The 26,643-nt window shown below is 36.4% G+C and overlaps 1 protein-coding gene across 1 annotated transcript in view; it reads right to left on the reverse strand.

The window, feature by feature from the left end:
* Positions 1–26,643, reverse strand: part of NUBPL (NUBP iron-sulfur cluster assembly factor, mitochondrial) — an 87,587-nt gene that overhangs the window by 46,066 nt on the left and 14,878 nt on the right. Inside the window, exons 4-6 of the mRNA XM_059819657.1 lie at positions 24,944–25,034; positions 10,850–10,889; positions 10,669–10,759 (exon numbers count right to left, since the gene is read on the reverse strand). Of these exons, the coding sequence (XP_059675640.1) occupies positions 10,669–10,759; positions 10,850–10,889; positions 24,944–25,034 (222 nt within the window). The remainder of the gene's footprint in view (positions 1–10,668; positions 10,760–10,849; positions 10,890–24,943; positions 25,035–26,643) is intronic.

Below are 26,643 nucleotides of genomic sequence, written 5' to 3' on the forward strand. Positions count from 1 at the left end.
GAACAGGTTTTGTAGCTTCAGCCAGAAACAAAAAGAAAGAATCAAGCCCATTTTCATTCAGTCATACCCATCCCAAAACACACAGGTGCACTCCAGTCAAAGGGTGACGGTAGGAATACTCGAACTCCATAGGGAGTTAACCTGGGGGGCAGAGGGATGGAAAGAAGGAGCCTTCTGTCATCTCCCACACTTTCGCTAGGTTTAGCTTCTAATCTCCAGGAAGTACAATCATGTCCTTTAAATATGTACATACTGATTGGGACTGGTTAAGGCAGTTCTCTCTGGACAGACGGGACCTTTAAAGGTGATTATTAGCATTTGAGCAAATTAGTGATGATTATACAAATTCCTGTAACAGGCTTTTCTAAACATCAACATCACAATTAATGCATGGTGTAGAAACTAGTGTCAAGATTTCCATTGATTTCAGTGGGCTCTGGATAAGAAGAAATTAGTTTAGTCATCCTTTAGTCTTAGCGAAATAAATGTAACAGAAAATCAGTATAAGCATTTTTTAAAACAAATTCTTTTATAAGGTATGAGTGGGTCATCAGCTTATCTTGCCCTTGAAACAGTTTCCTTAGTTTCAGCAATAACATAAGGGAAGCCCATTGACCGTCCTTGTTTTAAATGAAAGCTTATTAAAGATTTAAGAAAAAAATCTCACAAGCATTCAGAGTTATTGTTTACTGTCTGCCAGCTGTAGATGCAGTCTTAGTAGCATATCAAAGTGCAGTCTTAGCACTGCAAAGTTTGGCCACTATTTATTGAGTGTTGTCCCTCTTTTCAAAATATCTCAGTAGCAGATCTTGACCTTTCTAAATAGAACAAATACACAATAACAGTAACATTTGATCTTACATGTAGGAATTAAATGTCTGGATATTTTCATTTTCACACTTTGGATCACAAAAATAAAACCAGAAAAGCATCCCAACTCCCTAAAGATGCAACTGCTCTTACTATTCTCTAAAGAACAATGTCTCGACTTTTTTTTTTCCCTTTTTTTTATTTTTTTGCAAACTATAAAGTAGCAGACTTTAGCCTGAACAATCTCAGGCTAAGGTAACTCAAAACAGAAAATATAGAAGAAATATTTTGCAATTGCTGAAATGCTGGCAAACTTCTCACTGTAGTGACACCTGGCGAGACTACTATATTTTAGAATTATGCACTGCAAAGTATAAACACATCTTTGTAGTTTATAATAGAAACACAGCTTTGTTTAGCTCTATGAAACGTAAACTGTAAATATCCTGCTACAGCCTATCTACCTCAATTCCTCAATTACTTGCAGACTGGATAAATACATGAATATTTTGAAACACAAGTCAATTTTGAAATTAGCAAAAATTCTCAAATGGAACATGTTGCCAAAACACAAAATATAGAAAGAGGAAAACAATATTAATCTGCATTTAGCACATATACTTTAGGTACATCTACTCTGTCATAAAGAGACGAGTGTGCATACTCTTAAATGTGTATTAAAAGGCAAAAAGACAATAGAAGTTTGAAAAAAAAAAAAAAGACTACCAGCTATTTATGTTTCTGACCACCTTTGCTACAATTTCCCATTGCAGCAACTCACTCTGTTCCCGTCTTGAAAATTTACTGCCATAATGCAAGTTAAATACCTCTCTTGATAGAGTGCCCTTCCTAAACCAAAAAGTGTTAAAAATAAAATCCACACTCAAAAATCTTCTGGCTTCACTGCAGTGTTTTTTCTTCACTTGCTCTTTACATTTACAATAAGAATAATTTTCATCATTGACTCACTATTACTATTCTGGGGATCCTTTCAACTCATTCAAAATATAGCCGCAAAAAAATCGGAGCCATCAACTTGTTATTGTCCTCTTCCTCCTGACCCAATACGTGTCATTCTCTGCTCAATGCCATTTCACTGCTCCCTCTCATCCACTAACGCACCCTCTCACTAATTTTATACTGATGAGACACAGTTTTTTGCCCACACTAATAATAATTTCATCTCTGAGCAAGCCCCCAATGACATTTACCATGTAAGTGACGAAGTATAGCAAAATTGGAACTTCATGCCAATTTGCTCAAGCCAGGGATCTGAAGGATAAGAAGTTTTTGCCACCCTTAAAATCTGAGGCTTGCACCTATTCTGCTAAGGCACTGCCAAAGAGTCTGAAGGTACCTCCAGGACAGCAAACTAACCTCTCAGATAGTACCACTGGGAATGACAAGCAATGTATTCCCACCATCCCAGGTATGCAGTGGCTCCAGCCTAGGCTTTGGTTTAACTTTCCATTCCTGCAGGCAGGGCAGTTCTTAGGCACCGCAATGTTCAGCACAGCAATACCCATGTCCCTTTTGGCGTCTAACCTACAGCAGCTAGAAGGAAAGACCAGATTACTTTATTAGTGGAAAAGAATAGAAGAGTGGCATTAGGTGTCTACTGTAGTGCGTATTTCGAAATTTTTCAGGTAAATAAGTACCACCAGTATTCCTGTTTAGCAAACACTTAAGAACATGCTTAAATCCATATCTCTAGAGTCCATTCCTGAGCTCATTGCTGCTTGCCTTTCTTTAACCTTTCTTCTAAAAAAACTTGGACATAAAAGATTCATTCTACATGTGTAACTTCTTATTTTAAGATGTCTTTTGCTGCCATTTTTCTTTGTCCAATTTAGACTTGTAAAATACTCAAGACTGACACTGATAGCAAGATTTAAAAAAAAAAAAAACCAACCAACCTATGGTTCTCCATGCACTACAGAGGAGGGTCAGATGCCTTAGATTGAGTTTCATAAAAGTATGCAACCTAGGCAGTAAACTACTATAAGCTAAAGCAAAAAAATTGCCATAAGTCTCCAGCACAACTTTGTTTATGGCATTGCTACTCAATTCTAAGATGCCTGAGAGAACATCAACACACACAAGCCTAGAATCCCCATGTTTAAATCTCTCCTAAATTAAGGTACTCCTATCAAAATAAGAAAAACTTGCCGTAACAGGGGAGAAAAAAAAAATATTTCTCTATTTTTTTTTATTTCATAGTTCATTCAAAAGATAAGTCTTATTTGGGTTCAACTTCTATGTCTCTGCCTACAGGGATCTGATCAGCACCTCTAAAGTCTAAAGAGACTGGCCAAATGACCAGACATGCTACTGAGGAAAGGATGCCCTCAGTCATTATGTTGAAACTTGCTCATTAGATTGCAAGACTTAATTGTATATTCATTTGAGCAAAAGAGATGAGCTAGCATGACTGTCTAGCTTAGTGATTAGGGCACTCTTATTAGAAAGACACCTGCATTTCAGTTTAGGTTTTGACTGAGTGCTTTTACCAGTGATCTCTCTGAAAGGCAGAACCTCTTTGAGCTGTAGGCTTTAATGGAGTTATATACTGATAGTCAAAAAGGCAGTGGAATGCCAATTTTAGAACTAATCCCAGATTCACAGAACGACTTAGGTTTGAAGGGACCTCAGGATGTTCTCTTGCTGCTCAAAGCAGGACCAACTTAGAGCAGGTTGCTCACAGTCTTGCCCAGCTGAGTTCTGAATATCTTCCAAAAGAGAGATTCAAGAATCTCTCTGGGCAACCTATTCTGATGTGTGATTGCTTTCACTGCAAAAAAACAAACAAACAACACCCCCAACACACACATATTTCTTATTATATAGTATAACTTGCATTCATTACCTCTTGTGCTATCACTGTGCACATCCAAGAAGCATCTACCTTCATCTTCTCTGTGCATATCCTTTAGGTAGCTGTAGACAGCAGTTCATAACTCCCTTCAACCTTCTCAAAACAAAAAAACCTCCAGTTCTTTCAGTGTCTCTTCACATATTACATGCTTCATCCCCCTTATCACCTTGATGACTCTTTGCTGGAGAATATATACACAAGGTAGCATGTACCATCAGAAGTTAAGCAATTGTGCATGTATCTGCAAAAGACATTTATGTTCTGATGAGTATCAGTTGTGGTGAATGCCAGTCATACATTTACATTGATCTTAGGCATTCTTAACAGATTTTATATCATTGACACACACACACACTTTGGGAACCTGAAACACAAAATATATCATGCTCAATAGAAAAAAATGTATAATTAATTTATTTCATAAATAAGAAAAAGTATCAAAGTAATAAGTTTAGATTTACTTGGAAGTTGTAAATACTAGTCTTTGTATCTCTGTGCATCTTTCAAGAAGTGATAACTCACTACAGTGTTGAACACTGTATAAACACAGAATAAAATTTCCATGGTCCCAAAAATGTAAGGCAAAAGACAGTATGTGGACACAAATGGAAACCAAAGGACAACTCTTAGTAAATCATACTAATCAGTCAGACAGACAGCTCAGCACATAATACCTAACTACCTTACTGACAATGTTCTTACGTGTATTGCTTTCAAATCAAATACACAACATTCCTTCTAATTTGGAATTATTTCCTCTAGTTTCTCCAATGTTCTGTTCGTAAGAAATTTATTTATACACACAGGCAAACAAGACAGTACAAAACTGTGGAAATGTATATGCTGAAGAATTTATGAGCTTTAACACAGTGTGTTATGAACACACATGATAAATGCAATCGGACTCATGTCTACAGACACCATATACAGAACATTCTGTTGCACAGAACATGCACAGTAAAACAGTCAATGGCAGCGTGGTAGCTATTTTATCAGGTATAAATACATTTGCTTTCAATACTTCATCTATTTTTCTTGTCTTCCCAAGTACAGTATTAACATATACCTAAAATAAACCACATTTAAAGAAAAATTGTCCCCAAATCCACATATGCAACCTCTCCGATGTAAATGGTGAAAAGGAGAATACCAGTAACTACATATACACTTCTCAAACAATAGCAACTGCACATAATAATTTACTAACTAATGTAAACAAAAATAGTATTGAACATCTATAATCTCCTCTAGAGAGATGCGCCACTTCAGCCAATGATCAAAACCCCACAACAACATAGCCTCCATAGTCTTTGCTCTCCAAGAATTAAATACTACTGCTGTTTCGGAGTCCGTCTAACCCCAAATCTTTAGACGTAAATTTTTACTGTTCCATTCACTCCACTGTTGCTTTTATGGCAGCTTTTTCACGGAGGCTCTTGAAATACCCCAGACCTCACAACCCACAGTCTGCTCAATATTTCAAACACAATTTATCCATCTGCCTGCATCTTCCTATTCCAAATAATTTATGATACTCTACAACTACTTATGTATGATAACTAAGCATCAGAGAATTATACTACAAAAAAAGGTTTGAGCACATATATGTATACTCATACATAGACACTCCACTATACAAATACCACCACCCTCACCTCTGGCAAGTGCCGGTTTCAAAGCAGTTCTCTTAGTAGAGGACAGCTTCAAAAAGAAAGTAGAACACAAAATCTCCATCTCTAGCCAAACTTTCAAAATTATGTACAATTGTAATTACCACATAAACTTAAAGTTTTTTTAAAGGTCAAGACTGCATCTTCAGACTACAGCCCTATTCAGCTTTGGGTTGAGCTAATAAAATAACTGATCATTCTGCTGAATTTATGGCTTTCAACATGAATCTACAGGGGATAAAGCCTGTCCATGCTTCAAAGTGCAAGGCCCCATTTCCTTTTGCTCATGTGCAACTGCTTTGCATTGGAAGTTTTATATAATTTGTTTTCTGCTAACTTCCCTGTATTCTTTCCTTTCCAATCATATCCTTCCCAGTGAAACTTCATTTTATTTTAATTTTCTTTCAACACATGCCTTTTATAAAAACAGAGGCACTAAAGTGGTGCTAAAAGAAGCAGCAAGAAAGAGATGGAGGAATTACAATTAGATAATAAGAAGAGTATTTTAGGGACTCACTAGAACTGAGCCACTCCAGAAAAAGCTTCATCATCTTTCTGGGGAAATGTGTTCATCCTTATCTGGCACATCTAAGGAACCTTTAGAGCTTACAATGCACTTAACAGTGCCGAGGGTCTACGTTATAGTCATACTATACCAAGGATGTTGCCAATGCACAAAATGTTCTTACTACTCTAGAGGAGCATGATAATGAAGAAATACAAGAGTCTTTCCATGTAAGATCTGACTAGCCTGCAAAAACATAGGTTAAAATGTCGTGTTAGGGTAAGAAATTCTGTTAAGGATGTTAATCAACCAGAGAGCCCTGCCTTTAAAGGAGAGCAGATTTTTGGGCTAGTTCCAAGGGGACTGTTTGTGCTTAACAGAATTGCTGACATCTATAATCCATGCTGTGTAGGTAAGGCTTGCTTCTCATAGTGATACAACTTTATCTATTGATATGACAAAGATACAAGGAGAACACTACATGCTGAAATATGCACTTGTATTTTACCTGTAGTCCCATTTTTCAGTTTGATTTTTTTTTTTTTTTTAAAATAGAAAAGCTGACTTTTCTGCTGCATATTGAATTTTTTTCCTTCTCTGCTGGTATTTCAACTTGGTAACACACGTAGAATAAGGTGAAGAGTTCAAGAAGAAACCAACACTTACTATCCTTCGTATTAAAAGTTTTACTGATTACCACCTAAACAAGAAATCCCCTCCATTTGTACTGCTGCTATGACTATAGTAGCTGTTAAACTGGTAGCCAACACACTGCCACTTCTTCTCCTCCAACCTTTTGGCAGAACAATTGCCACAATATACTCCAGGAGGTACATCAGTTCAGGATTGTACCCGCACCCTTTAATTGCTCCTTTGCCACTGAACTGTCAAGATATCCTCACACAGAAATAAGAACGGTTCTAGAAAACTCACCATACAGACCGTATGGAACAGTGCTGATGACCATTTAAAATCCTTGTTGCAAAAGCAGTTTAAACCAGTGAACAAGTTTTGCTTGCCCTTTTTTTTTTTTTAATAATCTTTATATTTCTAAGGTTCTCAGCTGTCTACTTGATGCTTAGTTCAACAGAGCTTTTCAGACACATCATTACTGTTCAAGTACAGGCTTTAGGTAACTCTCAGAAAGTTCTTACCTTTACTGTACTTAGCCTAAGAGTTAATCAGAAGTCATTCCCACAACAAATACACCAAGATGATGCATTTTGAGGTAGCTTGTTTAATCTGAACCAAGTACCATAGCACTGAGTCAAAACACACACAGAGTAAAGGAACAAGTAATGAATGGGACTGTACAAAAGAGTAGGCAGCTTCTGAAGTGTATGTTAAGTGAAAACAGAATACGAAAAGCGTAGTGCTACAGATGACACTGCAGAACTATCAAAACTTCCTTACCTGGGCTTTAACAATATCTTCAGAGAAAAGAACTATCATTTAAAAAACTCAAGTAAACAAGAAAATACACTCTTCTACCTCACCTACAGGCAAGCAAGATTGAAAGGAAGTGTTAAAAGAGGTGAAAGAATTTTTACATGAAGATAACTGTGGCAGGGAAATGGGAAGAGTTAAAACCCAGATAAGAGAAAAAGCCACCCTGCAGTGTAAACAGGCCTACACTACACCTAATCATGTGAACGAAGAAGTCACTTCTCAGCCACAACAAAACTTCGGATAATTTCAAGGCATGTGAACTAGAGATATATTTAACTGAAAGAGTTATGAATATGTTTATATAGAATCAAATGTTCCATTACTGTTTGTAATTCACTTTCGCTATAGGTGAAAAATCATTTCCTTATGTATTTCTTGTTCTTTCAATAACTTACCATCATCCCTTTCCTTCTTTTGTATTTAGCAATACTTTTATTAAAAGTAGGACATATTATAGAATCAATATGCTATATATTTTCATTTATATACTGATTTTATACACATATATCAATATATACGTAATGTATGTAATATAGTATACTAACTGTTAACTCTATTTTGTATTATAAGGCGCATTTCCTTCGAACTCTGTTTAAAGAAAATGATACAATGTGGTCCAGAAAACCATCCTTGCTTGTGAGATATAGATTACCAGAGAAACACCAAGCACTAATTTTGGTCTTCAATATTTTTGCCTGTTATCTACCAATCTGACACCATACAACACACAAGAACAAAGGTAGCTTCTCAGACTAGACATGTGGATTTAAAAGGGTAGTGTTTTATCTGAGAAGTGATGTACCTCCTGGCCATACACAAGCAGAACTGAAAAGAAACAAAAATGAGGTTGAACTCTGATCTGTGCTGAAAAGTCATTCATCCACCAAAGAAGTAAAGCCAGAAAAGGACGAATATACACATATTACAAAGAGTGAGGTTACATGCAGTAAGTATATAAGAAAACACATAATGTAGATATTTAACAAATGTATTTTCCAAAGTAAGAATTCCAGAAATTTAAATAAGTTGCAAGTGTAAGAGAAGCATTTAAATACTCATTGCAGGCACAGACCAATTATGAGTTAACAAGTTAATGAGTTAACAAGTCCTCATTAATGAATTTGGAAATGAGGCCTTTCAAAGCTTTATTGGAATATCTGAAGCATGATGAACTCTGGAATACGGATTTGTTCATATGGAAAAAAACAAGCATCCAAAGTTATTTACGAAGTGAACACATAGACTTGATGCTCTTAAAACAAACAAACAAAACCCCTCCAACATCTAACAATAAACACCATTATAAAATACCACCAGTGCTTTTAAAGCAAAAGTCTGGGAACCTCTGTGTTTTCTATCTGGCTGACTTAATTATTTTAAGAACTTAATATTTTATCAGCTTGTCTGAATGCACACAAGCTCCTTAGAGTTATATTATACTATAAATCTAGATTAGGGAGCTAATTTAGATGGTTTATATGTAGCTATACAGGTAAAGCAGCTATTTCTTAAGAACATGGTTTTAGAAAGTTAAATACAAGCAGAAGTATTTTACTCTTGCAAGCAACTTTATCCTATCAAACAAAAGGTAATAGCTAAGACCAACCAGAACAGATAAAGAGAAAACAAGGAAAAATTTCAAAGCCCCCAACAGATCACAAAACTATTTCTAATATAAAATGGAATGATAATATCTTTAAAAACATCATCACATGCTGTGGTCCTCTATTGTTTAGGTGTCCAAGGCTGTAACAGTATTGGTTCTACAGTTAACCCCCTTCTTTAAACTGACTAGTAACTATGTCAGAAGGGAGATTACAGTTTTTAAAACCAAAATAGCATATGTTAGTCTGGAAAATTTATCAGTTATTTTCTAAAAAACACCTGTACATTAGATAGAACCTGCTGGTTCTCGCTGTGATCTGTGAGCTTCTTTCTTTGAAGGAAGAGATGCAAACAACTTTTTCCAGCACAACTTGCCAGACTACCTTGGTCATCATGCAGAAGCAAAATGCTTGTGGGAAAAAGAAATTTAGGTGTAAAGCCTTCCTCTTTCAGAATTCAGGTTCCACTGTCAGGGAAATCACTGATGCCCCGAGCATTAATGGACTCTGTCTCCTTCCTACAGCATGATCAGCCTGCATGTAACTGCTTTGTCCGTTGCTAGGGAGCAACGAACTCATTACATGGCATTATCCGCACCCTCCACAAGGATGCTGGCACATACTTCCCATCTGGGGATACCACCGATTAAGGTAACGGCACTGGAGTGCCTGCCAGTCTTCAGTCTCCCCGGGTGGAGTACACCAATACAGCAGGTGCTAACTTTAGCTCTACCTTTGAGGTTTTAGGTTCTAGTCTTTGTGAGACTAGCCAACGCAATGCAACACACAAAGAGGTCAGAACAGCCTTCCACAGCTATTGGCATGGATACCCCTTATTTTTAAAGGCCAAATCTAGACAAAGATGTTCTTCCCGAAATTTTGGCAGACACATGGCTTTTCTGACTAGGGCAATGACTGTCACTATTCTAATGTCTGTGTTAGAGGAGAAATCAGTAAAAATGGAAAAAGACTAAAAAAAAAAAAAATAATCTTCTTTTCAGTCATTAAGGGAGCACAAGATTTGGAGGCATTTACAGAAGACATACAGCAACCTAGTGATCTTCAAGCTGTATACACTAAATCCCTGGAATGGATGTCAGCTGTGAACAATCTGGGTCACTTCAAAGTCTAAACATGCAACATTAATGCGTTTTTTCAGCTGTTTGTCTCATTAGCACTTCACAGATCTATTCACAATAAGAGGGGGAGAAAAAAAATCTGTCAAGAAATAAAAAAGCCACCCTGCTTCCATATGCCAGGAAATTTATTAACTAACAATCTATCTGCATTACACAGAGATGGTATGTAAAGATTTTCATGTACCTGTCATATGTCAAACGCCATCCAAGAATTCTTAGTGCTGGTGAATTAACAAGCACATAAGGGAATACAGCAGTAGATATGCATAGATACCTATACATTCAAATCCTTAGGCAACTTCAAAATGCCTTTTTTTTTTTTAACAATTGCATAAAGAAACATAAAAAGGAATGAGAAGGAAGGCAAATTGGGGTGATTCACTCATCAAATGCATGGAACAACAGCTCTATTTGAAGGGTATAGGTAAATGCAAAAAGTGTCAACTTTCCCTCTTACCTGAAGTTAAGATTAAATTCTTAAGAATTTAAGAAGACCAAGATACAAAAATGCTCACCATTAATATATGAAATAATGTCATGGACACTCATGTATCAGTTAAATGCATTTTAAAATAACCAATTAGTTTGAAACACAAACATGTACCTAAGTCCTTACCTGTCTCAACAACTTCTCAACAGCTGACATTACCATGAGTCCTCTCCACACAACCGGGGCAGTTTCTTCTATCAAGAAACCCATAGACATGCTGAAACAACAAAGCAAAAACTTAAGCCTTCTAGCACAATACCAAGTACATCTGTAAAGAAGCTTGATTTAAATTAAAACATATGCTCACCATGCGATTCCATAGTTCTTAAGGGGCCTCATCAGATTTTCTAAAATAGAAGCAAACAAGGTGGGTTGATTTGGGTTTTTGGTTTGGTTTGTTTTTTTTTTTTTGGGGGGGGGGAGTTAGTTTTGGGGTTTGGTTTTAGGTTTTTTTAAAGAAATAAGCTTACACATTTTTTTTTTCAAGAGCAGTTTTCCTTCTCTGTTAAAAGCATTTGTCTATTTTTCCCCCTCATCCCTTCAATATATGTATACATTTATCTATTCTACCCAAGAACCTGGGCCTGTTTTTTCTTAGGTTGTTACATTTTACTGATACCATTCATCTTTTGCCAGAATAGCAATGCATTTGCCCATAATATAACGGCACTTTGTGCTGCCGAAACCAACGTCATCTATTTGTATGAAATCCCCATGCTGCAAGGCATAAATCCCCTATTAGGCAGCCTTCTACTTCTGCAATACTTCGCTAAACGCTCAGTCATTTATATCGGAACAAAATCGAAGTCCTACAACACAATGGGATTTTAAATTTTTTTTTTTCAACTATGCTATTCACTAATCTCACTAATCAGAGGATCATTCCCATTAACACATCAGTGTTTAAGGGAATTCTTCTCCTTGTATTAAGTCTGCTTTGGAACCCCAGAAGAGAGGTACCAAATAAAGCCACCACTAAACTACATGCTGTCAACAGTTCCAGGTAAGAAGTCCTGGATTTCTTCAGACTGGCAAAGTCTGCAGGACTTCTAAAATTTCTGTAGGAACAAAAGATGCTTATTTGAACATTGCAGAGGTTATGTCCTTGTCATACTCCATATTCCTATGCTTTCCAGTGTCAAGACATAAAAAGGGGGGAAATAATGTAATTGTTCTGCTGGCAAAGGGGTAAGCGAGCAGAAAGTAAGCAAAAAAGATTAGATTCACAACAAAACCTCACAAAAGCCAAAAAAAAATCCTCTTTATAGTCTCTGCAATCTAAATCCACACCTTATCTCAAAATGGCGCACACACACACAAAAGAGCAAAAGGAATTTTATTTGGTCTAGCTGGTTTATTTTAAAAGCATGTACAGGCAGGAACCAGCAGAAAATAAGAAAAAAATACTTTAAGCAATAAAAAATATATTATAATACATATTTTGACAGAAACCTTTGATCCACCCAAAGTAAAATATATCTAGATAGTAAAATAAAAACAATGTGGATATAATGCAGTGCATTTAAAGCTCAACTCCAAATTCAGACAAAATAACACCCAAGAGCACACAAATTAAACAGCTAAATGCTACAGATGAAAGCTTTCAAGCAATCAAGTAAGTGGGCATTCAAGCCATGTAATTTTGTAGAAATATGGCTGAAAATAAATTGGATGTTTTGGTTTACAAATCAAAAAGAACAAAACAGGAAGCTAAACAAGCCACTTGCATGACTACCGCATTCAGGAATGAGTATGAAACTGCTACTGGAAAAGACATGGGCTTGGAGTCATGCACTGTACCAGTGTAATGTAACTCTTCTCTACTTGCGCAGCTCTTTTCAGTCTTTAGTCAGGGCATATTTTGGTGGCATTATACTGTCCAACCGCATTTCTAGGAATCACAGTCTTACTTCTCCCCCCTGCAGTAAGACAGTTGTGTTATGAAGAGGATGATGACATTTGAACTTCAGCCTAGAGCCATCTCTAGGCACTGCTTTGGTGTCCTTGTAAACAACATATGTACCGCCACAAGTTATAATACTGTTAGAAGTCTTGAGAAAAATGACTACATACTTACCTATCAGAGGGTTTTTAAAAAAAGAAACAGGAAAAAAAAAATATCTGTAACAGCATATATCACTGCAGACTCAAGGTCTGCTTCATTTCTACCATGAAATAGGGATTTTTTTTAAGAAAACACAAAAGAAAACAAAAAGGGGAGGCCAATCCTTGACCACTCAGCACATGAGGACCAGGAACTGGAAGGTAAGAAGAAGGGAAAAGATGCATTTGTTCTGAGAAAGTTCACCAAATATTATGCCACTTCTCAGTTCAATCCAAGTGCTCTGCAGTACGTCAGTCAGAAATCCAGAAGCTAACATCTCAACATCCACTACCTGCATGGATGGTATCCTCTGTATAGAGCCCAGGCAGACACATTAATCTCATGGAACAGACACACCTTCAGAGATCTCCCTCTCCTTCACCTCAGTGGGTAAAACAGGAGAGTTGTTGTGAGTACACAAATACTGACCTACAGAGTAGCCAAAGGGGCCTCTCTGTTGTTAAAACATATGCACTGTTTATTTCTCCATGGTTAGAGTTTCATTTTATGAAAGCTGGTTCTTATTTTCTTTGGTTAACAACAAGGACTATAAACTGCTCCTAGCAGCAAGATTTAATCAAATTTATGCAATGGACAAGAACAATTCAGAACCTGCTGTATATTCTGGCTCTAATGCTCTTCATATTCTCAAAGTAATACAAAATACTGCAGAGCACCCCACTGTTTGCCTACTGTTAAAAGGCATTCTTAAGACTATCTCAAATCTAAAGTGCTTCAGTGGGCTCTGGTAATAACCCTTGTCTCATCAAAAGCAACAGGCATTCCTCCTCCTTCACCCTGAGTCTCATGAAGATTTCCTAAAACATAACATGTAAAGAAGATTTAGCTTAATGAGATCTCAGTAACATCTCTAATTCCCATTGCTTTCAGAGCAGAGTTAACAATTCTTTCTCTGTTATCAGATGCCTACCATACAGCTCCAAAAATCCAACACACAACAAAACAGACTTCTTAAAGTCGCAACACACAGCAATACTATGCCACCTATGCCAAGAGATCAATAAAATCTCCTTGTTTACAACTTTTCAGTAAGCTTGATAGCCCTAAATAAAAGGGTGCTGTGTTTTCTTAGAATGTACAAAATCAGATCAATAAGATCAACAGAGCACCAATGAAATGTCAATAAAACGCCTTTTCTGGTAGGATACAAGCAGGCACTGGAAAAGGCAGACGCATGCAAATTCATGACAGCATTACAGCAGATCGATGATGAAAAGACTTCTAGGACTGGTCTGAAGGCTGAATTGTTACTTAGGTGGGGAAGAATGATGTTGAAGTCATTAGGATGGATCTTCTGCATTTTGTAATTATTTTTTTAAAAAAAAATTTTTCCCCAGAAAAATCAAGCCTTGCAGGCTATCCTGACAAGGTAACTGAGTTACTCCATTCTTTTTCTCTAGAAAGCCCAACATAGCCATTCAATGGTGGCCTTAGGTTAGTGCAGCACAGAAAGAGCTATATATATGGTTTTGGCTGGGATAGAGTTAAATTTCTTCATAGTAGTAGCTTGCATGGTGCTATGTTTTGGATTTGTGATGAAAACAGTGATGACAACACAGAGACATTTTAGTTATTGCTGAGCCGTGCTTGCACAGCGTCAAGACCTTTTCTGCTTCTCACGTTGCCCCACCAGCGAGCAGGCTGGGGGTGCACAAGAAGTTGGGAGGGGACACAGCTGGGACAGCTGACCCCAACTGACCAAAGGGATATTCCATACCATACGACATCATGCTCAGCAATAAAACCTGGGGGAAGAATGAAGGGGGGAACGCTTGTCTTCCCAAGTAACCATCACACATGATGAAGCCCTGCTTTCCTGGGGATGGCTGAACACCTGCCTGCCGATGGGAAGTAGGGAATTAATTCCTTGTTTTGCTTTGTGTGCATGGCTTTTGCTTTCCCTATTACACTGTCCTTATCTCAACCCACGAGTTTTCTCACCTTTACCCTTCTGATTCTCCCCCCATCCCCCTGTGGGGGGAATGAGCGAGCGGCTGCATGGTGCTCAGTTGCCTGCCGGGGTTAAGCCACAAGGAGACATTTCAATTCTTGGCTTAGTTTTCAGAAGAGGTCTACTGACTGATACATTAGAGCAAGCAAAAGCTTACATTCAGTCTTATCTCATCAGGTAAGTAAAGATCATTATTCCAGAAGATTCTGATGTTATACAACACTTGCTTAGGAGGCATCATGCTGTTTAAGAAAAGCAAAGGTAGCTTATAATTATTAAATATGAGCATAGTGGATCATGCAACACCCTAGCAAATCTATTTTGAGCTCACTGACTGAGTGAGCACTATTGCAGAGGAGTTGCTCAGAGTTTTCAAGTGTCTGAAATAAGGGGTAGGTTGGGATTTTTTCCCATTTCAAAGGCAAAAAAAATATCCAAACATGAGATGAGAACACTAGAAGCTCAGATTTTCCTCCCTGTTAAAGATTTCCTATTGTACTCAGCTATTTTTGGAACTTGTCACTATAATGGAAGATCAGAGACTTCCTATAATGATAACTAATTATGTTACTTAATGTTTGTCTTCAAAGAAATCTTAATAGTAGAAGTCACCTGTCTGTCCTTACTGGATTTTGGTCATCAGCAAGACAGTGGTGCTTTTAAGTTGTTCTGAGATGGGACAGCAATAGCTGAATCTATCAAGAAGTAGCACAATTGTACAATTTTCCAGCTAAAAACATCCTACTGACCTTTGCATGCAGATTTCCAAATGTTTCCAAAGACACTTCCGATGCAGAAGTGTTTGCCAGCACAGACACCACTGCAAGCTCCAGGCTATGCTCTGAATGCACCTGTTTCCTAATTCGTAATTTTTATACAAGCCCCATTTCCATAACACCCATGCACCCAAAATGAACATTTTTACCTAACAACGTGATTCTGTGGTGGGAAATTATTATCTCAGGTTACAGATGAGGGAATCAAGACCTGGACTGTGAAACTTGCTCTAGGTTATTCAAGAATCCTGTGGATTTGGAGATCTATGCTGTGTTCCCCCAAGGTCTGATGCTCTAACAGAGCCATGGCTCCACTTACAGCATCTCCAATGTTGGAAAGCATGTAATGCATAAACGTTAAACATCTAGGAGGTCTAAACAGTTTAAGTGCATTGCTGAAGTTACATATTTTCCCTTGAAACTCCCAAATATATCTGAAAGAATTAAAATTTAAAAAAGCAAACTGAGGCACAAACAGTGTACAACAGAAAAAGCTGTAGAAAGTTACACTACATATTGTCTATAATACCTAAGTCTCCAAATAACATTTAAGCATCTCACATTTAAGCATTAAAGCAGCAGCTTTAAAAGTGTATTTCTGAATAGCTCATAAGTTTATAGTATGTTATTTAAATAAAACCCATACTGTAACTCCTCTGCATACGTTTATCAAAATTTGAACAAGTTGATACTTCTTCGTAGTTCCTACAAAAGCTAAAGGTTCTGCTGCTGTTTCCACAGCTCATCATTAGCTGAGGTTTTCATGACAAAGTGCTGTTTTCCACCTCCTCACATCTCAGTGATATCTCACTGCCTGATGATGTATGGCACAACAAAACACACAGCCACCATGCTACACAGAGACAGACACTGCAGAATAGTCTGTGGATTCCAGTACATTAAACAAGATTATCTGAGACAAACTCAATTCATGTGCCATACATACAGACAAGCTGAAATAGATTTTTGGCACGGTCACTTGTAAAGTCTCAAAAGTTTTTGCACATCTGGTTTTTAATTGTGTACAATTTCATGCTGCAGTGACTAGAGAGTACTCTATCACAATCTAAGTTAGGATTCCAACTTACACAGCGTCTTCTGTTAATGACAGCAACAGCTGTATAAGAATTACTGTTTACTATGTAGAAGTATAAGGAACTTACTTGCTGTTTATTTTGAAAGTCACCTCTCAAGATCAATGTTCTGTAATGGGAGGATCCAGGTTCCAGTCATGGACACAAAGGCTTCAGACTACATAGGGTTTCCAACAACAGGAGTGGGAAAGAAGGAAGGACGCAGGGGAAAAGAAGGAAGGTGACATAGGACAGGAAGAGTAACAAACAGGTTGGACTTGACTTGTGTAAATACGGGTGTCTCCTGCCACTCTGGATGCCTTAGGGAGCTGAGATTTGTTCAGGGCTAGCAGATTTGATAGAGGGCATAGGGGAGAGCCATACCTTCTGAAGGGGCAGCTAGATGCCAGACACCATACTCCAGTGTGTTTAAAGCAGTACTAGTTTCCGAAGCAAAGGCAAGTGAATTCTACCCACAGTGCAATAAAGGGAAAAGAAATGCGGTGGAGGGGAGGGAGACAAATAGCAACAGAGCCCCAGGGTATCCCGCAATAAAACACAGAAACACCAACCTATGTCAGAAGGGAAAGGACGCTGTCACCAAAAGAAGGTTAGTCAGAGTCACAAATTTTCAATCATTGTTTTAACTGTAATCATTGTTTTAACTGCTTATGCCAGAAGCCCAGAATATTCTATGGCAAGTGACAGACTAACTGAGACTTCAAGCTTGATTTCACACTGTGTTACAAGCTTATTTGCAGGATTGCCCCAGAAATACTGCAATGTGTATTTTAAGCTTGAAGAGCTCCACACAAGGAAGGCTGTGATTTCCCATTATACCATGCACTAACAGCGTTATCTAACCAGGAAGACATCACAAATACTTAAACCAAAGCCAACTAGCAATGAGACTCAAAGAGCATTAGTCAATGTTCACAGTTCAACTTTAAGAAACAACACATAATAAAACGCAGATTTTTCCAAAAGATTTGTTCCTCATACTGAGTCAGCCTACCAATCCCATTACCTGAGTAGGTTTTCCACTTTTTTCCTCTTGACAGACTGCAGAGGAAACAAAGCTCTGTAAAAGCTTTTTCATTAACGGAACTGTTTTGCAGATATGACTTCATCAGTCCTACCTAAAAGCAAAAGAACTAATTGCTTGCTGGAAGACTGCACTTCAAAAGCAAGTCTGGCACAAGTAAATAGCACAGTGATTTAGTCACTTCTTTGTTAAATTTTAAAGCATTGCTGACTTCCTAGGTTTAGAATAGTAACACAGGACTAGTTCTAAGTATCTTGCCATTACCTTCCACCACAAATGTCTTCCTTACAATCGCTAAAGTAACCCACATTTTGAAAAGCCCTCAGATCCCCATGGAGCCAAAGGAGTTTATTTATAGTGGATCAAAAGCTTTATTAGGCTAATTTGGGTGGTTCTTTCAGTTCATTATACCCACGAGGAATGAAATAGACTAATACAATGTTCAGTTCAAGGCTTCTGTCCCGACACACGAAACCTCTGGGAAGGCTCATGTTATCTGAAGGCTTGACTTGCTCCTGTGAGAGGGGGACTGCCCAGGTCAGTCACGTAACAGTGTGACAGACAAGAGTAGAGCAGAACAGGGAGAAGCAGGAGCCCAAGGGGCAGACATTCCCTATGCATTACCTTCAATTCAAGATCTAACTTCAAAACACATTCCAGTTAACTAGGGACTTCCGTTGCTTTCAAGGCAAAACTATGGAATTCAATACATTTGAGTCAATTGAGCCTTTTTAGGTTCAATATTGTAATCAAGACCCAAAAAAAGAAATGTAGGTGAAAAGACATGGAAGAAAAAACTGTTCAAAGGATTATGTGTAATTAAAAAAAAAAAAAAAGCACCTGGACACTGATGACAGATGAAAACTATAGTAAACTTGCTGATTCTCCACTTCAAAAAAATGTGTTTCTGTATATATTAAATACTCCCTTTTGTATTTCACATGAATCCCCTCACACATCCTTCTGTGATTTTATTCTCATTTCACCACTTGTAAAGTGAAGTTTTATGTACTTTACAAGATTATGACCATCAACTAAAGCAAAGAAAAGAGATGCTAGCTCTTAAAACCTTCCTGTCACTTTCAGCTGCTGATCACTGCAGGGAAAGGATTAAAATACATTTTTTCTGTTTTTGATGTATTCTGCTTCATTTCTTTATTCTGAAAAGCCACTCCATTGTACTGTAGAGAAGGGGAAGGAAAGAGGGAAAATACAGCAAGAAACCAGCAGAAAAAAACATGAAAGTGAAATTGCAAGGTAAAAATATCGAGAAAATTTGGAATTAGTTACTACTTCTAGCAGAGAAGAGGGATGGAAACATTTATTCCTCTGAAATAAGCAAAAAGGTAAATATGTTCAGTGTACAAACAAAAAAATGAATACTTTCTTTTGTTTATGTATGTACAATGAAATGTGTATCTATCATGTTACTATAATAAAAACATTTTGCAATTTAATAATAATTTGTATAAAAGTTGAACTACACAAACTATTTGTATCTCTAAGAGTAAACTTTATAATTTAATGAATATTTGCTAGCCATAATCCATATCAAAACATTTATAATTGCTGCACTGCACAATTAACAACATGAAGAGTAATACAATTCCGCTTTCAAATACTTGAAATATATTTTTTCAGGTTAGAGTGTTTCAGTAATTTACACTGCAAGAGCATTTAGTGAAATTTGATTTGCCATTTATCCAAAAAAGACTGCTCTCAGTAAGAGGCTTTAATTACTGCACTACATTTTTTATCTTACACTTTTTTGCCTTACTTTTTTGTAAGTATGAATTTATGTATAATGAAGAATAAAACTTTAATAAATTAACTGTCTAGAGGGTTTTTTATTTTTTAAACAGTAGCTAACAAGTGCATGCCTATAAATAATTCCTTGCAGAGTTGGGTAGCCTCCACCTCCTTTACCTTCCAAGTAAAGATCATCAATTTTTTCAACAAGTGAACTCAGCAACAGCTGAATTAATCCGGTTTGAGTGAGGTTAATTGTTACAGACTTGAGGGCAATAGTCAAGGTCCAGAATAAAATATTTAACACTTGAGTATTCTTCTCATTTTCAACTACCTCATCACATATGAAAGGGCCTCCAAAATATAACCCACAACTAATTACAACATTCTGAATTATTATTTTGTCCTACGTAAGACACATGGGACTACTCCAGCCATCCAGATAAACTGGGATAAGACATCACCAAAAGTAAAACACAGGGTTTCAGCTCAGACTTCTTTCGAAACAGAATCAGTAAAGCATATCATTAGACTACGCACGATCTAAAAATCACCTGTTCACAAATCAAGATGTAATGGCAGTAGCAAATATGACCTTTTTGAAAGAATCAAATTTAGTTTTTATTTTAATTAATCATGATGCAGTTCTACCGGTAAAGCATGATAAAGACAACTTTGTTTGAGAATACAAGCTGTATCTTTAAAACTAGAACCCTTACGTAAGATCAAGAAACTTCTTCATGGTTACCTCAGTAACTACCCTATCTATGTAACATTTTCTCTATTTAACTAGTCTGCTCCAAATTTTCTATTTATAACCCTCAAATGGATGCACCACAATCCCTTGATACAGCTATTTCCAGCAGACATCTTTAAACAGTCACAACAGATTCTACTTTAAATTATCACTTTCTGTTGCGAGATTCTGCTATCACAGTCTAAAGAGTAGCAGACATGTAAATGTGTCCCAGTGAAAAAATGCAAGTGTCCATTTCTATAGCTCCTGCATTATTATTAGACTCAATGGGGCCAGACACAACTACTTCTAGTTTTCTCTCAGAAATTAATTTTTATTCCAAATTTTGAAAACAGATGCCCATTACTGACCTTTTGAATACACTGTTTTATTAAGAAATAAAAAAAGCCACTGAGGATATCATAAGATAGCAACAAAGCTTTGAAATATTAAGAGAGCACTCAATTGTCATAGAGACAAAAAGCCCACCAAAACCTTCATAATAATTTAAAATAAGTGAAGAAGTGTTGTATTTATCTGGCAAAATGGCAGTATCTTCTTGGCAATATAACAGCTTTTACTCTCTGCCAACTAGTTTAAACGGTAGATTTTAAAAAAAGGAAAAAAAATGAAATTATGCAGTTCACAAAGCCAGAAAAAGGCTTTTAAGTAAATTATTTGGGGAAAGAATAGAAGTAATGCCTTTGTTACTTGTGTTATAAGCATTGCCCTGTGTATATATTGTAGCTGATGTTAATATTTATTCCACAGTTAGATAATCCCCCATTAGCTAAATAAATTCAGTTGTGAACCTATTAACCAGTATTTCCCTGACCATTTAGTTAAAGTATTTTGAATGACACCCTATTAAATGTTAGCAGACTTTCCACTGTACTACAGTTTGCAAAATTAAATTAATGGACTATCTTCCATTTATACAGACTCTCTCCTCACTAAGAACTCCTAATTAATTTTGAAAATTTAAATTATAGCATAACTATAATTATTTCTATTCAGAAGTAATAATTGCTGCACAGATTTATTCTGTATGGTACCAGGCATCCCTAATCCCTTTTCAACTGCTACATGTGAGAAAAGAAATAGAAATCAAAGAGCGCAAGAGTGCTCAGAACCTCTTTTCAAATCCAGGCCTCGCGCTGAAGACAGCAATAGAACTTAAACATAATTTTCAATTGCTGTACTATTAAAAAAAAAGTTTTTAACTGACTTACATATTGCTATATAGACATTGATAATTAACATCTTTAGCACAGAACTGACTGGGTTTGCTCAATTACTGTACAGTATTTGTTCAGAGTTTGTTTTATTCTTGAAAATGTAGTAAGCAATTGGAATACAACACTAAACCTCATTATACCAAAATACAAAGGTCATACATATTTTTGTATCTACACATGTATATATACACCTATATATACACAGCATATATACACACCTATGATGGATCACTTCCTTGCAAGCTTATCCTATCTGTCACTTACTAAAGAAATCCTTGAAGTTCACAATTAAAGTTTCCTACGCCCTCCAAATCCCTATTTTCACAATGAAATCGTCTTAATGTCAGCTACTTTGCCAGCACTTTCATTGTTGTTACTCTACAGCTTCATCAACTCAAGAGTTAAAAGTGCACAGAGAAGTGAACAGAATTCCTGAAATACAAATTCTATCCTGTTATCCTTCATACTGAATTACTACATGAGTTTCTCAGTAGACTTGTGTAATGTGCCAAGCTTTTGAAATACAAAAACTCATTTTCTGTCAGCTAAAAAATAAGGTATCTTCTCAAATTCTGATAATATTTGCTTGTACATTCCACACAGAAGTAGAAAGAATACGTTTTAGTGATCAAATGTTAGTGCTTACAAGTTAACAGCAGCAATTTCAATTCAGGGAAATCCTCCAACTTCTTTCTATTACATCGAACTCTGTATTTTCAACAACCCTCAAAGCATATTAAGACAAAAACTTATAGTGAATTTTCAGCTGTATACCCGAAATATCTACAGTCAATGAATTTTATATACAAACAAAAAATTGAGCTGCCCTAATATCTGACTGAACATACTCTTAAATTCACAGAATCACAGAATCAGTACGGTTGGAAAAGACCTGTAAGATCATCGAGTCCAACCTGGGGGCGGGGGGGGAAAAAAAAAAAAAAAAAAAAAAAAAAAAAAAAAAAAACAAAAAACCCACAACACACAACATCAAAAAACCCACAAAAAAAAAAAAAAAAAAAAAAAAAAAAAAAAAAAACACCCACAACACAACCACAAAACCCACGCCACACAACAACAATAACAAGCCACAACCCACCCAACACCACACAGCACCATGTCCATCAAGCTACATCCCACAATGCCACATCCACACGCAATTCTTGCATTCCAAGCAAATTAGTTTGTATCACCATATGAAGTAGACTGGGGAGCTTGCTTCTTATTTGTGGCTCATGACATGGATTTAAATTTGGTATGGATTGATAAAATACATAGCAAAATTTATAAAAAGTTCAAAGTTATCTAATCAATTTTTCAGACTGTGAGGGAGAAAAAAAAAAAAGGAGATTCAGATTTTTACCTGATCTCCTTTGGAAAGGAAAAAGTCAACGTCACACAAAAAGGAAAAGAGGTCATATGAAGGACACCATAACACTGTCCCTTTTGTGTTCATATCGCATAATGCACTTCAAATGCAAAATGCATAGCAAAAAAAATCTGTCACGGGAAAATACAGCCTGTATGACATATACTCTCAACAGCATCCAAAGTACAAGAGAATGCAAGAATACTTCAATTTGCATCAGGAAGTCAAACTCTACTGATGATACATGAGAAGGTTCAGTTATTTATTTATTATACAACAGAATTAGCCTTTGACTTCAAAAAATAAAACAGAAACCCAACAAATAAAACCAAGTACTCTCCTTCTGTCTTTGAAATTAATCTAAATAAAGTCTGTATTTGTAAGCCAGGTACTTAAATGTAGAAAGTACTCAGTTTGACAGTTGCCTGTATAAGCACATGCAGTGCATCCGTATATGGAAATACATTACTTTTTCTTTACCAAGAGTATAGGGTATAAGCATAAGGAGACAGAATTTTAATTATATAAGAAATCCTAAGTTTGCCACTTAATAATTTTTCAGAGGCTATCATTGCAAGCTCAATAACCACCCTTTAAAGATATTGGCACTGGTTTGTTCTGTATGCTTTATACCAAGTGAGAATGTATAGAACAATCACCACCACAGCACCCATACACATGCACAAATTAAGATCATTCTACAACCGGACATTCTACAACAACAGCAGAGTAGATGTAGAGGGATAGAACACATGCCCTGTGAGGAAAGGCTGAGAGAGTTGGGGTTGTTCAGCCTGGAGAAGAGAAGGCTCCAGGGAGACCTTATTGCAGCCTTTCAGTACTTAAAGGGGGCTTATAAAAAAGATGGGGACAAACTTTTTAGCAGGGCATGTTGCTATAGGACAAGGGGTAATGGTTTTAAACTAAAAGAGGGTAGATTTAGACTAGATATGAGGAAGGACTTTTTTTACAATGAGGATGGTGAAACACTGGAACAGGTTGCCCAGAGAGATAGTAGATGCCCCATCCCTTGAAACATTCAAGGTCAGGTTGGAGGGGGCTTTGAGCAACCTGATCTTGTTGAAGATGTCCCTGCTCATTGCAGAGGGGTTGGACTAGATGACTTTTAAAGGTCCCTTCCAACCCAAACTATTCTATGATTCTATGACAAATAAACAAAGATCATGGCATGAAAGGAAGTGGAAGGAATATTTAACTTCCCTTTTACCTAGCAATTACTGCCCACAAACATTAATGGGTATTTACAGTTGATAATTTCAGTGAAGCCCATATATGTCCTATTTGAACTGGTACATGTCCTTGATCCTCGCCTATCAACAAGCATTGCCAGTTTGTACTTTCTTCAGTAGGATCCTAGTACTTCTTAATGTGTAGGCCAGGTGTTGTAGTGCAGGACTGTTTTTGTCTATGGTTACATGTTTTTAATTTTTACAATTACATGCACTTTATCACACAACAGGCAGAACAAAGCATTAAACAAATCCTATTGCCTCAGTGTCCCTACCACCCCAAAAAAAGCACACTCCCTTACACTCAGGCATTACATGACCAGGGTATCAGGATAAAGGCATTCTTCAGTTTCACCCTTGGTGGACCTGGGTGAAAGTTAAATTTCTGAAAGGTAAACAGACTTGATGCAACCTTTCTACTTCAGGTCTTTCTTATTTCTCTACTGACTCTCCTACCTGAATTTACTTTTTCCCAGACCAGAATCCTTCCTAGCAGAAGGAAAATTAGAAGTTTTGTCTATTGTCTTTAACTTCTGGTAGTGAAGTCACCACCACTGCATTCCTAAACACAAAACTTCAAATAAAAATAAATCAAGTGGCCTATCAAGTTTGGCTGAAGAAAAAGAGATTAAACACAATCATTTCCATGACGTTTTATACAAGCTACTGTAATGATCCTTCCCTTATTTCCTAGATTAGTCTTTTTTTTTCCTAAATCAGTGTGTTTTGTTTTTTAATTTGGAGGTCTTCTATAGTGGGATCCTGCATAGCAAGTTTAAAACTACTGACAATAACCATTCTTTCCTAGCTACCCTTTCTAGTGTCTCGAGTAATAATCCATTAATCTCCCAAAACCTGTGGGCCAACATAAAAAAAAAAGACAACCTGAATATGGTCCTAGTTGTACAAGCTACCTTTGAAAGCAACCTCATTACTAAAAATGAAAAATAAAAAATAAATATGCTAAAAATACACTAAGTCTTCATCTTCTATTTGCATCCCTTCCGTGCCACACCAAGGAAGCACCAATGAGTGGTCCATGCTCATCCCTGTACAAAGAAGGCAGGAAGAAAAGTCACTTCCACTTACTTGGTGTTAATTCTGGGTTTCCTTTTAAGTTCATCATCTTTGGAATCGAAGGTCCATATATGTCTGCATCAAGTAAACCAACTTCTTTTGTCTGTGTAAGGAACAAAAAAAAAAAGTATTTGTCAAAACATCTGTCTTCCTTTATGAATTATTTGTTAAGCAAAATTTCAAAACTGCCCATAGAAATAAAAATATGATATTGACTTTAGACATAAGTTACCACTGTTTACTTTATCTCTAAATTGCAACTGAAACACGAAATACAACAATGTCTCTACAAGTTGAGCCAGACGTCTTCACAAAATCTAGACTCTCAGTACACAGAACCCTCACTTGCACATCTTCTTATTTACAATGTAGACCACAGACTTTATGTTAACAAACATTATAAGCGATGTTTTCTCTACTCCACGCACATTTATGCAGAAATAATATTTTAAATTTTTTTAAAAGGTATCAAATTTTATTGTAAAAAACCCAAGCAATGTTCGTAAATATATTTGAATCAATGCAATTTGAATTATACTAGTGACTACAAGGAATGTAAAAAATATAAAAACCATATTTTTATCTTCCATTTAAGTGGCCAGAGTAAACTTCTGCAGACGTCTTGAAAATACTGAAATGCAAGTCTCTGAAGCCAATTAAGCAGGCATAACATTTTAATCAAATGCATTTACTCAAAAGAATGATAAAAAAAGGGTTTATTCAACTATGTATGGTACATTAGTCAATAAACTTTAAATAAAAACTATTTCAACTATGTAGTCTAGACTTACAAGATTCATTTCTATATATATTTTTTATAGATATATATACATATTTTGTGGAAATTAAACTATTTTTCCTACAGATGGCAAGACACACTACCAATTACCAAGTTCTGCAAATTAAGTAGTAAAGAGCAAGCCCTTTAAAGTGCTGAACGTCAAGTTTCTCTAATATAAAAAGCTAACTGTATTCAACATTTTGCAAAATCGCAAGCAAGTATGTTTAAGGGCATGTTTCAAAGGTTAAGACAGCAATCGGAGCTTTTCCAACAATGCCAAATCAGACTTTCACTGTTAGCGTTTCAAAATGTGTGCTTCATTTTTTGGATGAAGCTTTTGTAATTTGGTATCATATATCAAGCCATTTTGTTATCACAGTTTTGATGGGAAAGCTGGAGAGAAAGACAAAGGCTCAGTGATAACTATCAAGTTTCTGGTTAGAAGATTATAACGAGGCTTTTAATGCAAGTATACAGCATCTCTACCCTTGAACAGGATTTCTAAACATGAAGTATATTCTGTGGCATCACAATCTGTTTGTTTGGTTTTTTTAAAAACAGAAATGCACCTGGATTAAAAATTTAGGCATTCAGGTCACTACTTCTAAATAAATCTGAAATTCAATTAAGATAAAGAAACTAAATCATAGAAGTCTAGAAACCTGAGAAGCAAAACTACCCCTTTTTATAACATATATAACAATTTGGGTTTGGGGGCTTGTTTTTCTATGGGGGTTGCTTTCCTTTTTTCTTCTTCTCTGTTTTAAACTGTTGATAGTGAACCCTGAAGACACTCTTAACAGCTGAGCTATTTAAAGTGTCAAATTTACCTACGATAAGCCAAATGCATCTTAAATTTTATAACTGAGAAGTAAAAAATGTGTTACCGTACGTGATCTACTACATACTTTGAAAAACAGATTTTTACTAC

The sequence above is a fragment of the Gavia stellata genome, chromosome 7 (assembly GCF_030936135.1).
Source record: "Gavia stellata isolate bGavSte3 chromosome 7, bGavSte3.hap2, whole genome shotgun sequence".
NCBI lineage: Eukaryota > Metazoa > Chordata > Aves > Gaviiformes > Gaviidae > Gavia > Gavia stellata.